General features: G+C 48.4%; 2 protein-coding genes across 2 annotated transcripts; both read left to right on the top strand.

Annotated features, from left to right (window-relative positions):
• The first annotated feature begins 111 nt into the window (after nt 1-111).
• Nucleotides 112-3,878, top strand: LOC120693152 (SEC12-like protein 1). The gene is made up of 10 exons (XM_039976558.1): nt 112-542; nt 654-754; nt 1,202-1,334; nt 1,541-1,632; nt 1,867-1,966; nt 2,050-2,122; nt 2,194-2,314; nt 2,915-3,034; nt 3,311-3,381; nt 3,474-3,878. The coding sequence occupies exons 1-10, from the start codon at nt 345-347 to the stop codon at nt 3,569-3,571; spliced, it is 1,107 nt and encodes a 368-aa protein (XP_039832492.1). The 5' UTR covers nt 112-344; the 3' UTR covers nt 3,572-3,878.
• Nucleotides 3,879-13,849: 9,971 nt separating this feature from the next.
• On the top strand, nt 13,850-16,219 carry LOC120690883. The gene has a single exon (XM_039973751.1). The coding sequence runs from the start codon at nt 13,943-13,945 to the stop codon at nt 15,791-15,793; it is 1,851 nt and encodes a 616-aa protein (XP_039829685.1). The 5' UTR covers nt 13,850-13,942; the 3' UTR covers nt 15,794-16,219.
• Nucleotides 16,220-17,407: the final 1,188 nt, after the last annotated feature.

Below are 17,407 nucleotides of genomic sequence, written 5' to 3'. Positions count from 1 at the left end.
TGCCGGCGAAGCGGTGCGCTCGCTTCGCTTCGCTCGTGCCGAGACGCGAGCGAAAGACAGCGACGCGACATGCCGGGCTAACGCGCGAGCGCCCGGCCGATTCGCACGCGGGCGCGCAGCCGGCGCGAGCATATCTCTAGTGGATGCGGCCGACGATTCCGTGGCGCACTCCGCCCCGCCCCGACTCCTCCGCCCAACGCCTCGCGCCGCGGCGGCCGGCCGCCTCCCTCGTCTCGTCTCCTCCCTAAAATGTCCGAGCGCCAACAAAAAGCAGAGCAGAGCCAGAGCTGCAGAACCTCATTGAGGCCATCGCCCACAAGGCCACCACCACCGCTGCCGTCCTGATGGCGGGGAACGGCGGCGAGGGTGCGGTCGGGAAGGTGACCTGCGCGGCGTGGATACGGCGGCGGGAGGATGAGGGGCCGCCCGGCGTCAGCCGCCTCCTCGTGGCGTTCGGGCGCGGCGCCACGGCATCGTCCCCGCCGCTCGTCGACCTCCTCGAGTTCGACGCCAGGGCCTCCGCCCTCGCCTCCGAGCCCCTGGTGAGTGGCGACTGCTTCCCCTGTGGCCTGTGGGATGTGGGTGAGAGGGAGGGCAGGTCTGACTCTGATCGCGCGCTGAGCTTATGCGCGCGATTGCTTGTGGTTTCGCAGGCGAGGGTCGTCGTGGGCGAGGAGGCAGCCGACACGCCACGGGCGATCGCTGTGCACCCCGGCGGCCGAGAGTTGGTCTGCGCCACCGCCAAAGGGTGCAGGCGAGTATCTTGTACTAACACATTTGCTTGATGTGCTGCTTGAATTGTACTTAGGAAACTTTCCTTGTAGATGTAAGTGCTTGATCTCTGGCAAAATACGTGATTTGTATGTGCAGAGGACTGGAGTGTCATCTCTTGCCTACCTGCCTATGCCTTCATCTGAATCCACTTCACCGTTGTTTTATTTGAACTTGTTTTCTACTCCAATAAAATTACTGACAAAACAACTGCTATAGTAGGCAAGCATTAGCATTCTTCACGCTTGTAATATAGAAAGTTTTGACTAAGCGTGTGTGTAACTGCACTGCTTGTAATATTAGAAATGAAGCCATTCCCTCAAAAAAAATATTAGAAATGAAGCCCTTGTTTCCTATACGAGGATCAGTTCCCTTTTTCAGTGTCTTTTATTTCTTTCAGATTATCATATATGCTTTGTTGCTCATGTAGGGTGTTCAAGCTGCTTTGTAGAGATTTTGGTATTCACCTTATTCCAAACGATGCTTCACCAATCCAATCTGTTGGGCCTCAAAAATGTTTAGCATTCAGCACTGATGGTACTAAGTTTGCTATTGGTGGCGAGGTATGAGCTCATCCTGTATCCTTATTTTAACTTCTATTGGTGATCTTTTTGTTACTGTAGTAATGATACGATGTGAGTTCCCTTTTTTCTTGAAGTATTTTACATATGTTTTGTTCCAGAGTTATACAGCTTCAATGAGTTAACTTTTTTTTAATTAAATTTCCAATTTTCCATCTAAACTCTCCTAGTGTATTTTACTATGACAGGATGGGCATCTCAGAATATTTCATTGGCCAAGTCTCAATGTGATTTTGGAGGAACCTAAAGCTCACAAATCCTTCCGTGACATGGACATCAGGTGAAGAAACGAGGAAGCTGCTTTTATGTGACATTTTTTCCCTGCATGATTGAGACATGCATTATCACTGCCTATTAGCTACATACTCAGATAAGTATATAGGATTTGGTCATGCACATCGTACTTGCCTGAGTTCCTTGCTTGTAAGAGAGAGTTACTGCACATTCGTTACTTTGCAAGCTAAATGCCTATATTCATGTCTTTTGATATAGTTCTTCTACCCTTCTTATGTAGCTTAGATTCAGAATTGTTAGTGTCGACATCTAATGATGGATCTGCGAGAATATGGAAGATTGATGAGGGGTCTCCACTGATCAATTTGACAAAATCTCTGGTGTAGTATAATAACTTTCTATATTTCCTCATCGTAGTTGAAACTTCTTTGTTTGAACTTCTTTTTCTTATGTTTGTTTACAGGATGAGAAGATTGAGTATTGTCGCTTTTCTAGGGATGGAACTAAACCTTTCCTGTTTTGCACACTTGTAAAAGGTAATCCTTTAAATGAAGTTAAAGAACTTCTGCAGCAGCCAGCTATAATTAAATCTTTGTCTCTCAAATAGGGCATAACATTTTGACTATGGCTGTGGACATAAGTAATTGGAAAAGAATCGGATACAAACGGTTTTCAGCAAGGCCCATCTCCACACTATCAGTTAGCTTGGATGGGAAGTATCTTGCACTGTAAGTGAAGGAGATACTACTAATCATTGAATTATCTCTGACAGCACATTTCCATCTACCATTTTACTTTCAGGAACAAATGCAGTGCCAATGTTGCAAACTAACTGTAATAGTTATTTTTCCAAGATTGGCAAATTCCTCTTTCTGTTACATTTTCCATTGGCTGTCCGTCTTATTTGTGAACATTGCTGAGCTGAAATCATTATTTTCATTATGTAAAATACATATATATATGATGATAAACTGTGGCCAATAGTATATATTTAGATGCAACATTTCTAAATATATCCAAAACTGCAGCCTTTTTGCAGATAAGTAGTGACAGCATAACCTGAAGTTTATCCATCCAATTGACTAAAGAACATTTAGCTAGCCAACATATAATGGCTATTCTATTACAATGTTCTCAACCAATTCATTATATTGAAAACAAGATACCTGCTCCGTTTTCCTTTTCTACGAAAGGAACATATCCGCTTGCCATCCCAGTTACACTTCTTTGAAACTAAATTTGTACCTATCAATGTTTGACCACAAACGCTTGATTTTCCTTTGGTTGTGAGGTGTCATTAATATGGATATAATTTCACCTTTATTTAGAGGAAACCGTGATGGCAACTTTTGTGTCGTGGAAGTAAAGGCGATGGAGGTAGCTCACTGGAGCAAGAAGGTTCATCTTGGCTCTCCAATTTCTTCCATTGAATTTTGCCCTACTGAAAGGTATTTCTTCGTCTTTGCTGCAATAAGAGAGACAAACCGAACATCACTAGAGTGATAGGTTAGCATTACTAAGCACTCTATTATTTAGCAACGATCACTTGCTACATCAAGAAGATCACTAGATATGCTAGGAGTCTCAGTGGAACAAGCAAAATTTTTTGCTCCACATGCATCCACACCATACTCAACATGCCTTACCCTGGTGGCAACTGGCAAGTGCAACTGTTCAAGTCATGGGATGCACTGTGACTGTGATAACTGTGTTTGGATATGCAGGGTTGTAATCTCCACCTCACATCAATGGGGAGCAGAGATAACAAAACTTGACGTCCCTCCTGAATGGAAAGGTACGCGTCTGCGTCTCTGTAGACGAGCCTTGCTCTATCCAACGGTTTACCAAAATGCGGCCTCATTTTCACTCTCCTGACTACTACTGCAGTGTGGCAAATCTGGCTGGTACTGATAAGCCTCTTCGTGTCATCCGCCGTCCTCTTCTACCTGTTCTTCAAGCATGCAAGACTCAACTTGTTGCCCTGAAGATTGGCCCATGCTGAGCTTCAGCATGGATGTCGTCTGCCGACAACGACAATAACTCCGTTTCCCTGACGAGCTTTCCTCACTCCAACCATCACCATTCATTTCTTAATTCTGTGCCTGGACTGTTCCACATCGTGCCTTAGATTGTTTTCGACCTCTCAATAAGTGAAGGAAGCACAGCTCGTTGTGTCCAGATCACCAGATGTGTTACCTAACCGAGGCTGATCAGTCTCAAGCCTGTTTCTGCTGGGCGTATTGTTCAATCTGAATCTGATATGTGTGACACGCTGACGCTGTCGGCTCATCACTGTCAGGTCATCATCTGATTCTGTGCCAAGTGTGAACGTTTCCTAGAAGCTCACAGCAGCCAGAACGCCGTCGCAGCTCGCTGGTCAGCAATTGTCATACAGGACAGGGACTTGCTTTGACTTGCAGTGTTTTGTTTCTGGTCACCTATGTATCACCGATACGCGATACGGGTACGGCAATACGTGAGTTTAAAAAACGACATAGTGGTAGTATAGAGAGAGTATCGGAGTATCGAAGTATCGGATACACAAGTATCGGATACGGGTACGGCTGGGTTAGTGAAGTATCGGTGATTCATACCTGGTCACCGGTTAGACCTCTCGGCGATCGTCCGTCTTCGGATCCATTGCCTTCTTTTGTGGACTGCGCTGCGGAGCATCTTCTGAGCTCTGAAACTAAACGCATTGCATGGGGACGGGAAACTGAGCAAGTTTGTGTCGCTGCGCTGTGCAGCATGCTTTCACCGACTATTCAGCTAGTGCGCAGAGAGCCAGAGACTTTGAGTTCCATCGCTCTCGCCGTTTGGTTCCCACTTCTTGGATCAATCAGAGGACCTATGCGTTGGACATGAGATGCTACTGCCAATCCATCGAGCACCTATCTATCCCCTTTCGTTAAACTACATGGATACTTTTTCTGAACAAGATGTTGGTTCAGATCAACACTGCTTCTGGGCTCCAAGTCCTGAAGAGACACGTTGCAAGGTGCCGGCGTGCCGCCAGGAAGGATATCTTGGTGGAAATCCTCCTACTCTGCCTACCAGAGGGTGGTACATCGTTTCAGTCGAGGTGACCGGTCTGATGATCGATCCTTGAGGTCTGGGAATCGCAGTTAGGCGTCACTGCTCTTCTTGGTTGTGGCCAATGATCACCTCAAAAACAAAGCCAAAATCCAAGATTGTGGTCATGGTGATGAAGTGTTCTGGAGTGGGAGGTGGAAAGGGCGATTTAAGATGGAGGTTTTTGGTGCTTTTCGCGCACAAATGGGAGGAGAATCTCCTTTCCTTTCGTCCCCTCGTGCAGTCGTGTTCCTGCCGCGCCGATTCCTTGGCAGCTAGCTGCTTGTCATGCTTGGCGAAGCCGTGTCCTGTTTGTTCATCTTGCACGTTTGGTTGGTGTGCCGACTCGTGGCCGGTGCCCCTGAAAGTTTCAGCTCAAGTGCGTGGCAGCTGGCGTATCATCCTGAAAATTACGTTTTCCTTTAAACACTGTCGTCAGAGCTGATTTACCTTATTACTTTATTAGTTATCGCCCTGTTCGCTGTGTTAGTGCTGGAGGCTGCTGCTGGAGTGACGTGAGAAAAAAACATTGCTGGCTGACTGGTGGCCGGAGGCTGCTGCTGGAGTGGTGTGAGAGGAAAACACTGTTGGCTGGTGCTGGAGCAGAATAGGGTCAATAAAGCACAGAAAAGAAAATACCATACTCCTATTACATTTACCTATCATTAATTAATTACTAGTATATAAATTTTTTCTTGTTCATAACCATATGGTAAATAAGAATAAAAATATTAAAATTTTGCTGTATGACAAGGGACGGGGGTAATATGTCCGTAAAAGAGGACCATAGCATGTGTTGCAAGTGCTTTCTATACCAAAGAAAAGACGAAGGAGAAAAAAGCAACTCAATGACGCTGCTAATAGTAAACCAAAGGTTTGGCAAAAAGGTTTGCTTCCCTTTTACTTGCACAATGTGGGTCGATGGGCCTCTGACAGATACAGCGACTGTGGCTCCTCCACGTTTTGGTGAAACGGACATGCATCTCCGTCAATTTCATGACCGAAACAAAGAGCAACTCCATCCTTTTTTGGATTTGCCGTATTGCTGGTGTATATGTGTCCACTTGGTGGCCATCACTTTCTAGTTTCTTCATTATTATGGATGGTCTCTGTGACATCCCGAAAAACTTACCAAATAAATCACACGCTAAAAACAATTTTAAAAATAATTTTTCATCGTTGAGCTCGTTAACCCTAATCCCCTCCAGAGTTTCCGACGTCCTGATATCCGATTTCAATCGTTGTTCCATCTTTTCTACTGACCGTACTCTCTTTTTTCCCGCCGCCGTCCCATCCCGCGCCGTCCGGCAGCCTGTCGCCCACGCGCGACCGCCGACTGCGAATATCGCCGGCGCACGCTCACTCCCGCTCTCTCTCTATCTCTCTCTCCTTTTCTTTTCTTTTCTTTTCCTTTTCCTTTCCCTTTTTCCTCCCTTTTTCTTTTTCTTTTCCTCCTCCCTTCCTTCTCCTTCTTCTCTGCCGCTCGTCCCCGACCACTGCACAGCTCGCCGCCGCCCTCGCTCCCCGCTCCAGCGCGCCCCCGGGCCCCTGCTCCCGACCACGCGCTCCGCGTGCCGCACACACGCGCACGAGCAACGCCGCTGCCGCCCTCTGCCCTCGCCGCGCAAGCCGCCTCCACGCGCACACGCTCGCCGCTCCGCTCGGCGCCGCCCGCGCGCACGCGCACCGCGTGACCGCTCCGCTCGCCGGCCGCCCCGATCCCACTCGCCTCTGCTCCTGGCCCCGCCCACGCACGCCAAGCACCGCGCCCACATGCGTTCGCTGCGCCGCCTGTCGCCTAGCGGCAGCGCCGCCACGCGCTCTGCCCAGCGCACGCGCGCGCACGCCGCACGCCGCCGCTGCCACCCCCCTTTGCTCGCCACTGCTGCCGCTTACACCGCCCGAGACGTCCCGTCACCCCTGCACCGGCCTCGCCGCCCGTGCGCCGCTCCACGACGGCCGCAAGCGGCCGGAGCGCCATTAATGACGCCCCGCGATGCTCGCTAGCTGGCCACCGGCCCCGCACCGCTCCACCGCCTTCCCGCGGCTATAAAGAGACCCCTGCATCGCCTCCGAGCTCCGCAAACGCCACCACAACCCGCAGAGCCGCCCAGCCCAGCACCTCCCTGCCCCTAGCGCCGCTGCCAGAGCCGCCTAGCGCCGCCGCCGCCGGTCCTCGTGGCCCGCCCTCCCTGCTCCACCCCAGCTCGAGCTAGGTAGGGGAATCGAACCCCCACCTCCTCCTCTCTCTTTTCCCCTCCTCCCGAAGCGTCGTCGAGCCCCAGGCCGCCGGCCTCAGGCGCCGCCGGCGTCGCGCCGCCCTCCCCTGTTTTCCTGTGAGGGGAGGAGGAAGGGGACGGGCGTTTTTGCCCATACCCCCCTAACCTTTCTTCTAATTCTTGAATAACCCTTCCACTCACTAGTTCCTTTACAAAAGGGACCCTTCCTATTCTTTTATTCGCAAATAAACCCACCCATAGTTTCATTTATACCCTACACTTTTCCAGAGTGACCCCGGTGTTTTCTAAAATTACAACCAAGCCCCTGTTATCTCAAAAATAATTACAAAGAAGCCCTTTAATCCCTATTTAGCCCTTCCACTTTTATTTATTTAGAAAACTAACCCTCCACCATAAAAACTTAATACCCAACAGACCCCTACACCTTTTTAGTATGCTCCGGATATTTCTAGAAATTATGATCAAGACCTTCCACTCTAGGAAATATTTACAAATAGGCCCTTGAGTCCCGGTTTAACCCCTAAACCTCCCTGTAACCTATCATTTCATGCGCCAAACAACTCTCGATCGACCTGAAACTTTACCATGCCATTTCTAACATAGTTTTGGCCATGCCATTAGGAAACCGCCCTAAAATATTACTCCTATCTCCATATCATAATTGTTTCCGATTCGAGCTCAATGATAAAATTTTTATTTCTTTTTCTTGATTGTGTGTTTGTTTGTATGCGCTGTAGATCACGGTGTGAACGAAGGAGAGCCCGTCGACGAGCAGTACTACGAGCAAGCGAACGAGGACCAGTTCTGCGACCCCGAGCCCAAAGGACAGCACTTCGATCAGGAAACCCCGGAAGGATTTGAAGACGGCAAGTTCAATCTCATCCTTTGATGCATGCTTTTGTCCTAGTTTTTATAAACATAACCTATTGGCCTATTTTACAAAATTGCATATGTTTTGCCTGCTGAAAACACGGTTGGATAGCCACCCCTTGATTTGTTATAACCATTCCTTGACCACCTAGATTAATGTCTGAATGTGTTGTTTGGACATTAATCACTACTAGAACGCTTAGGACCTCATACACAATACAGCTTGTTTTATAAAGAAAATGTGTGTGTGTGTGGGAAGGGAGAAAAGTGGAATTTCGAAAGGTGAATTTAGACGGGATGGATGTCATTTCTGTGTGACTTGCCGATGGGTGTGATGGGTGTGCTCGTGCCTGTGTGGCAGAGCAAGGAAGGGAGATATCCATCTTGTCACAACTAAGGACCGAGTTGGTGTGTCATCTCACCTAACTCCACTATCGTGCAAACCACTCGACCGTTGAATGGGCAACGGCTTAGCATAAACCCCACTAGTTAGTCTGATAGCCATCAGGAGAGCTGAGAGCAACGGGTGATCAAGGAGAAGGGATTAGCTCTGTGTGACTTATGCCCCGGTTAAAAACCTCTGTGATAGGTCAATGACCCCTTGGTGGATCCCGTGATGGCTAGTCAGGTCTAGCTAAGGTGAGTAATGGCTTTGTTGGGATCTGCACCGACACTACGGTGATCGAGTTGTGGTATCCCACTTGTGGGTAAAGTTGCACACCTCTGCAGAGTTAAAATCTATTCGAATAGCCGTGCCCACGGTACTGGGCGAGTTACGGTGTGGTCACATAACTAGTGTTTATTGTGGGATGGGTTGGCGTGAGTTGTTTTTGGAAACGTGTCCGGCAGTTGTGCCGTGTGTTACGGCGGATGAGGAGTCTGGTAGCAGTTTAAAACCTGGATCCTGTGTGGATCAACACCATGTGTTACTCAAAAACTGGTTTTGGAAATACTTTCTTTCAAATGAACCCCTGCATAAAATCTAGCTTTCCGCAAAGTAAACCTTGAACTTATCCTTGAATTATCCTGTGCATTATATTCTGTTTATACCTCCTCCGTGGGTGTGGTTGGACTTGCTGAGTACGTTTGTACTCACCCCATTCTTATTTTTTTCAGAGGAAGATTCAGACTACGTTCCCGAAGATGTCGAGTAGGGTACCGTCCTGCACCCAGCCTTGCCTGTGGAGTAGGGTCACCCGCAGGAGGTTCCGCCTGGCGCAAGACTCTGATGACCCCCTCTTCGTAGTTAATGTAGTTGTGTGGGTTTTAGTTGTAATCCTCGCGATAGTGGCGCTTCACTGCCCATTACCGCGTAGAGTTGTACGGTGATGTACCATCTGATGTAATAAATGTGTCATTAGCCTCCTGGGACTGATGTTTGTATCACATTTAAGTCTTTTCTCATGAGGGGACGCTTCAGTCTCTCACTCGAAGGCTTTTGCTACTTGTTGGTGCACCACTGCTTAGCTAAGTTCTACAAAGAGGTTGGCTTCTTATTGAGTACCAGCCAAAAAGTTGCAAAAGAAACTTTTTTGTGACTGCTGGAAAAACCACAGGTAGAAAAGGGGGAAAGTGATCGAGGGTTTAGCTGTATTTGCTCGTGTGTCACAGTGAAATAAAGAACAGTATTGACGTAAAAAAAAGAACAGTAGAAAATGATAGGAGAGAAGATGAGTGATGGGTGTGGCCGCCCAACTTCTCGGCGCGCCATGAAAAACCAACAGCTGAGCACCAAAGGTTTGCTTTCTGGTGTTCTCTCATCACTTGGATTTATTGAGGCAAACAAGAAAACGTCACTGTGCTTGGACAGTGAGGACAAATACATGGGACAAAAGGAATCAAGAAACGTTCACTTGAGAGTTGGCTGGAGACTTAAGGTTAATTATTTCCCTTCTCTGTGTTCCCACTTTAGCCACTAATCAAACCCCTAATCCCTCACCAGAAATTATATTTTAGTGACATTTCAGCTCGTCTCCTAGTGTCAGTCATGGAATTTTATGGCAGGACAAAGTTTTCTTTAAAAATAATATCCCAGGAAGGCATGCATTTCCGAACTACCAAACCAAAAAGTAAAGATGTTTGGTCTCTGTGGATAAATACCACAGCAGAGATGTGTTTCATGCATTGTATAGTAGCCGCCTACCGGGCTCCCAACTTGGCAAGCCTTATCAAAAAAAAAAAACTTGGCAGAGCAGATAAATATATGTCTTCATCTCTTGAAAGAAAGATCAGCATATGACTTGCGCTCAAGCACGAACACGATCTATGGAAGCAGCAGGTGTGGTCCTTTTCACTTTCCAGAACTTTTGACCTTTTTTTTTCTTTTGAGAGAGAGGGTATGGATTGGCCGCCGATCGATTAGGGGAGATCTATCTTGGCATTGACATGCACACGCATCGCTCCTTGGACGAGATTTCTCCGGTGGCGTTGACGTGCACGACGATCCATGGTGGTAACAGTGATAGACTGATAGGCTCATGATCTCAGAGTCGATGCACGCACAAACTAAGCGTGGAAGCAAGCAAGTGCATGCAAGTCAAAGCACGCGCGATGGATATATAGTGCATGCTTATCTAGAGGCAGCCAGGGTTCACCTTACCGGTGGGAACCGGTCCGGTTTGGGCCGGTACCAAACCGGTCCAAATTTAAAATTTAAATTTAAATTCAAAAAAATGAAAAATTCTCAAAAAAATCCTAAAAATACTTCAAGGTGCGACGAATCTAATGGTGTCAAATTTTCTCAAAAGTTCGTTCATTTAGTATAGTTTGCGGGGATTTGAAGTTAAATAAAAAAACGTGCATACAAAAATATACAAATACAATGTAAAAGTAGTACAAAAGAGGGTTGGAGGGTTCATTTAGACTAAAATATGTTATACAAATATTTATTTAGTATACTTTGCGGGCATTTGAATTTAAACCAAAAAAGAAAAAAATTTGAATTTGACAGGTTACCAGTCAAACCGGCCGGTAAACCGGTCTAACCGGCCGGTATACCGGTACGAACCGATTGAACTGCGCCATTTGAATTCAAATTTGAATTTGACCGGTTTCTACCGGTAACCGGTCAAACCGGTCCGGTAAACCGGAACCGGAGGCCGGCGGTTACCGCTAACCGGTCGGATATTTTAACCCTGGAGGCAGCATCTAGCGCAAGAGATCCGGAGCAAGCTAGAAGTGCTCTTGGGGGGTATAGGCTATAGCTATATATAGCTCTATTCAGATCAAATGCTAACGAGTGAAAGTGTTAAATTTTAGTACTAGTCTATCCAAACAGGTGTACTAATAGTGTGAGTTAAACTGTAGCCAACATTTAGAAATTTTAGCAAAGATATGATTAGATACTAAATTGCTACAGTAAGCATGTGCTAATGATGGATTAATTAGTTTCAATAAATTCGTGTCATAGTTTACAAACAAGATCTGTAATTAGTTTTGTGATTAGTCTATGTTTAATACTTTAAATATGAAAAGATTCTCTTTCATAAACTTTACACAGTGCATCTAAGTAGCAATTTCTGTATCTTGAATTGAAATGTGTAGCGGTGGGATTTTTCTTTAAAAAAATGAGTCATGGGTCATTTAATAGTGAAACCTGTTAAAAGAAAGGAAAATAAAACGAATTATACGCTTTGTTTGGGTTGAGATATGTGCCTTTTGTTTATACAATTCTTTAAGTGTGTGCACAAATCAAAGAGCAAGGAGTCGACGACAATAATCTTGCACAAAAATAAAAGAATGTCACCACCTGTTGTATCGGTTGTCTGCTATCTCCAGCTCGGTGTATGTGCCTTGGCCTTTAATTTGCCAGCTTGTCGAGAGACAAATATAGGTGTTTGCAACGTACTTGTATGTTAAGGTTATTAGCAACCTAGCATCTCGTGACACCATTTTTGTGTAGCTAGCTAGCTGGTGCCTACATTAGTTTACTCCCTGTGGTTAACATACTTGACCTAGGATATAGCGAGATCTTGACTTGGTTACCGGCCGGTGGGCCACACATGCATGCGTGTTAGCGTGAAGAAGCGTGCATCGCAGACGACTCCAAAACAAGTAACCAGCCAGATGCTAGTGCAGGATAACACAAGACACAACTTGCATCAAACTGATAAGAACTGATCCAAACATTATTATATTTTTTTTTATTTTAGAGCACGAGCAACGTTAACAGCGGCCGCACACGATTTTGAACGAATTGTGCCTATAACGCTAAGCCACCTATTCCATCAATAGAGAATAGAAGATTGCGTCAAACGGTCAAAGTCTACATGGCGTAATAAAAAAAACAAAGGGAATAAAGCTCGAATGATTCGCGGAGGTGTGACTTCCTGCACATAGTATAGTAGGGATCCAAAAGCTTCACACATATCGTCGTGTTTCCTCTCCTTTTTTGTCATTTTTTTTCCGCGAAAGGCTCCTTTTGTCATTCACGTAACTACGTAAGTAGGTCGAAGGTTTACCCAACTTTTGTATTTTTCCCATATCAAGTCATACCTACCTTTTGAGGAAAAAAATACGAGGAATGACGCAGACCAATTGGAACACTGAAAAGCCTGGAACGAACTGGTCTCGATGCCCGTTGCCATTTCTCTAAGGGAACCTTGACAAAAATAAACAACTGTCATGATCCAGTAGTTGTCGTTAGCCGTTGTCACTGCAGTGGAATTCTTCGCCAAGCGGCAGAATCCACACACTGCATATATCCTTCCCACGCGTGGCAGAGCTGAACCCTCTTAGTCACCAGCATCAATTCTTAGCTACATATCTCTTTCTATGAATTTCGTCTAAATATCCAAAGGAAAACACAAGATGGTTCACTGACAAGCCGGTCCCACCTCTTCGGATAAGCAGGAGAGCCGGTTGCGAGAGTCCATATCAGTTCTCAGCATCACAGCATGCTTCATGCACACACTCTCTCTCTGTTTAGTCAACAGAGATCGTTCTCATTAGTCCTCGCAAATCCTCCCAGTAAACCCTCGAGTCAAGGTCGTCGATCCGACGAATCATGCAGCGACCAGTGATGAATGCATGAGGATTGCATCTGAGACCCTGATGACCAAATCTGTGAAGACCACAGCCAATCTCCAAGGATCATGGTCATGGCTGCCGCTCAGAGCCAGCCAGCCAGCCATGTTGTTCCACAGGCCGCCTGCTCTGTTTCGATTCCCTGAAGACCAGGGCGAAAACAGTAGACGGGCAGGCCATTCCTTGAGGACCATGGCATGTCTTGGACCACAGCTCAAGACGGCAGGATGAATGAGCTGCCAGATAGTTTTGCCACACTGATCATCATCTAGCTTGGTCCGTTTGCTTTGCAGCGTGCTAGTAAATAGTATCAGTTTGACCGTTAATTATGGTGTCAAACAAAGCCAGTTTACAAAACCAACTTCAGAATTCCCGTGCCAGTGATCCTGAAGAATCTAATGAGGTCTTTGACCGCGCGATTAGATGATGGTACTGTAGCATCACTGTAGCAAATCATCGATTAATTACCATCGTTAGATTCGTCGCGAAAAATTACACTCATCACTGAAAAAGTTTTACAAATAGACTTCATTTAGTCTTTCATGCGGAGACTAGAAAAGGCGCGCTAGGATCCTAGCGCGCGAACCAAACAAGGCCAAGTGACAAGGCAACGTTACAGCTGAACTAGTTTATATAGAGAATCTAATTAATTACAATATCAATCACATCGAATCTTCGGATATATGCATGAAGTATTAAATGCAGTTAAAAATAATTAATTACATAGTTTTACGGTAAATAATTAGACGAATCTTTTAAGCCTAATTAATTCATGATTGGACATTAGTTGTTAAATAACAATGAAAGTGGTATAGTACCAAAATAAAAAAAATTCGCGAACTAAACAGGGCCTAAAGTTCAGCACGAGCGGACATCTTGGCACCAAAAGCTCATCTAATTTGGCCAAAACATTCTAAAAATTGGGCAAAATCTGTGGTCATTTTTAGTGGCCCCAAAATCTGTCTCCAACCAAAACATATCCATGTGCCACGAGCGAGCCTTCTCCTAGCATATCCACCCATTACCCCCGCCTCTATATATTGCACAGGCGCAGCGCCCCCTGTCCTGGGTCACTCACCGGCGCGGCTCGCCACCAGACAAGCGGCTGCCGAGAAGTTGGAGGGGGAGTGTGCGCTTCGGTTTGGCGCGATGGTGTTCGCGTCCGGCGCCGGCGCCGGCGGCCCGCAGGTGCTGACGGCGCGGTTCGTCCGTCAGGTGGTGCTTGGCCGGTGGTTCATGGTGTTCGCGTGCCTGCTCATCCTGTCGGCGTCGGGGGCGACGTACATCTTCAGCATCTACTCCAAGGTGCTCAAGTCATCGCTGGGGTACGACCAGCGCACGCTCAACACGCTCTCCTTCTTCAAGGACCTGGGCGCCAACGTCGGCGTCCTCTCGGGGCTCATCAACGAGGTCACGCCGCCGTGGGTCGTGCTCGCCATGGGCGCCGCCATGAACCTCGCGGGCTACCTCATGATCTACCTCGTCATCGACGGGCGCACCGCGCGGCCCCCCGTGTGGCTCATGTGCATCTACATCTGCGTGGGGGCCAACTCGCAGTCCTTCGCCAACACCGGGGCGCTCGTCACCTGCGTCAAGAACTTCCCGGAGAGCCGCGGCATCGTGCTGGGCCTGCTCAAGGGCTTCGTCGGCCTCAGCGGCGCCATCTTCACGCAGCTCTACCTCGCCATCTACGGCGACGACGCCAAGTCGCTCGTGCTGCTCATCGCCTGGCTCCCCGCCGCCATCTCCATCCTCTTCGTCCACACCGTCCGCATCATGCCGTACCCGCGCCCCAGCCGCCGGCGCGGCGCCGCGGGCTCGTCGGCGGCGACCAGCAACGACGCCTTCTTCTGCTTCCTCTACATCTCCATCGCGCTCGCCACCTACCTCCTCGTCATGATCGTCGTGCAGAAGCAGGTCAACTTCTCGCACGCCGCCTACGGGGTGTCGGCCGCGGCGCTGCTCCTCGTCCTCTTCCTGCCGCTCGCCGTCGTCGTCAAGCAGGAGTACAAGATCCAGAAGGAGCTCGAGGAGTCCCTCCGCGAGCCCCCCACGGTGACCGTCGAGAAACCAGCTGCCTCGCTGCAGATGGCGGCGGCAGCCAAGAGCCAGCAGAGCACCACCACAGAGGCGAGGCCGCCGCCGCCGCCGTCCAGCAGCTGCCTGGGGTCGTGCCTGAGGCACATGTTCAGCCCGCCGGCGCAGGGGGAGGACTTCACCATCCTGCAGGCTCTGGTGAGCGTGGACATGCTGGTGCTGTTCCTGGCGACCATCTGCGGCGTCGGCGGCACGCTGACGGCGATCGATAACATGGGCCAGATCGGCCAGTCCCTGGGCTACCCGGCCAAGAGCATCAACACCTTCGTGTCCCTCATCAGCATCTGGAACTACGCCGGGCGCGTCACCTCCGGGTTCGCCTCCGAGATCTTCCTGGCGCGCTACAAGTTCCCGCGGCCGCTGATGCTGACGCTGGTGCTCCTGCTCTCGTGCGTCGGCCACCTCCTCATCGCCTTCGGCGTGCCGCAGTCGCTGTACGCGGCGTCGGTGGTGATCGGCTTCTGCTTCGGCGCGCAGTGGCCGCTGCTCTTCGCCATCATCTCCGAGGTGTTCGGGCTCAAGTACTACTCCACGCTCTACAACTTCGGGTCCGTGGCGAGCCCCATCGGCGCCTACGTCCTCAACGTCCGCGTCGCCGGCGCCCTCTACGACGCCGAGGCCGCGAAGCAGCACGGCGGGTCGCTGGACGCCGGCGGCGACAAGACCTGCATCGGCGTGCAGTGCTTCCGCAAGGCGTTCCTCATCATCACGGCCGCCACGGTGGCCGCCGTGCTCGTGTCGCTGGTGCTGGTGTGGCGGACCAGGAACTTCTACAAGGGCGACATCTACGCCAAGTTCAGGGACAACGCCGACGCCGCCGATGAGGAGGAGGAGGATCCGAAGCGGCCGAAGGAGGTGGAGGCGGAGGCGGAGTCAACATCGGTCAACGGGAGGAAGGGCTAGCGTCCATGCCGGCCGGCGCCTGCGTTGACTCGGTCCAAGCACGCGCGCACAGTCTCACAATGAGCTGTCGCTCGGTTTTGACTTGGTATACGGCTTGTCTCCCAATCCCAATCCTTGCTGTTCTCAAGCTCAAAGGGAGCTCAACCGAACGGCAATGGAGGGCTCAGTCAGAGCGCAGCTGTCATTGCATACGGCAGGTGATTGGGTGCGCGATTAGTGTGTAATTTTAGCAGACGAGTAGCGATGATGACAACAAGTGCTTTCTTGTTACTGCTGTTTGGATGTAGTATACTACTGTTACAGCCACTCTTAAATATTCTACTAATTTTTTTTAGAAACAAGATTTTCCCGCTTTATTTCGAAGAAACAAAGCACCGAGTGTAGAAAATTCTGTTACAGCAAATTCAATTCAACGTATTCTACTAATTCGAGAGAAAAGGGCCAGGTTCCATGGTTAAAATGTTCTTTTGACAGTTTTTCGCGAAAGGAAAGTTCTTGGTAGGCTTCCCTAACGACATCACATCATTGCAGGTGATTGGCTCCATACTGTCCAACCGACAGTACTACGAGTACAGAGTACTACTGCAGATTTGCGATTAGCCATGAGGTGAGACGGCTGCTTTGGAAGCGGAGTTAATGGCCGGTCGCCGCCGAACGGCACCGGATGGACGGACCCCATCCATCCAAATCCAGGACATACGGAGACTGAAATGAATGCCAGCCACATCCTATTCTTTTCTCGGAGGTTCATGGGCTATGGCCAGGGCCCAGCTCTCCCTTCCTGCAGCAATGGCGACAGTGATGTCTGAACCATGATGGCACGGCGTGGACGAGGACGACACCTCGGCTCGCTTCGGTCTTCTATGGTTGCTCCCGTAAAAGTTTTGAAATAAGGGATTGTTCGGCTCATTCAATCTCGACTTGTCTCGGCTTATCTCCTTTCACATAATACTATTAATTCTACTAACCGAACATTATTCACTGGATAAGCCGAACAGGCTCTAAATCTTTTTACATTTGAGATATTAAACATAGATTAATCATAGAATTATTTATAGAATTCGTTTGTAAACTACGAGATAAATTTATTAAAACTAATTAATCCGTCACTAGCACATATTTACTATAGCAATTTAGTGTCTAATCATGATTTAATTAAACTCATTAGATTCGTATCGTATTTTACAAACAAACTATGCAATTGTTTTTTATTTCGTCTAGATTTAGTATTCCATATATGTGCCACATTCAATATAATAATTTTAAAATTTTGAATGTTTGTAACGTCCCGCCTCCCCGAGGCAGAGCACGCTTACATCTGACAGTTTTCTAGGACATAGACTACCCTCACAGACCAACACATGTCTTTTCTGCGCACTTTGTCCTCACTCGTGCGTACCCGGGAAGAAGTTTCCGGTCGGTCACCCATCCCGAAATTGCAACTTTGGAGTTCTTTCGAGATCGGCTTCCGAAAAAGAAATTGCAACTTATTGATACGAGTATTCTATCAATCCTATTAAGCCCTTGGGTTGGGGTGTCACATCCTCGCCCCCTTAAGAGACCGACGTTCTCGTCGGTCAATCCCAAGCCAGGAACGTCCTCTCTTGGCCACGT

This window comes from Panicum virgatum, chromosome 9N, assembly GCF_016808335.1.
Source record: "Panicum virgatum strain AP13 chromosome 9N, P.virgatum_v5, whole genome shotgun sequence".
NCBI lineage: Eukaryota > Viridiplantae > Streptophyta > Magnoliopsida > Poales > Poaceae > Panicum > Panicum virgatum.
The sequence above is the reverse complement of the archived record's forward strand: the minus strand, read 5'-3'. Positions and strand labels throughout refer to the sequence as shown.

Bases quoted from the DNA above. Each gene is read 5' to 3' on its own strand.
- LOC120693152 (XM_039976558.1), top strand. From the start codon at position 345: ATGGCGGGGAACGGCGGCGAGGGTGCGGTCGGGAAGGTGACCTGCGCG. The intron at 755-1,201 runs GCGAGTATCTTG...TTGCTCATGTAG, and splicing joins GCCACCGCCAAAGGGTGCAG to GGTGTTCAAGCTGCTTTGTA. The intron at 2,315-2,914 runs GTAAGTGAAGGA...ACCTTTATTTAG, and splicing joins GATGGGAAGTATCTTGCACT to AGGAAACCGTGATGGCAACT.
- LOC120690883 (XM_039973751.1), top strand. From the start codon at position 13,943: ATGGTGTTCGCGTCCGGCGCCGGCGCCGGCGGCCCGCAGGTGCTGACG.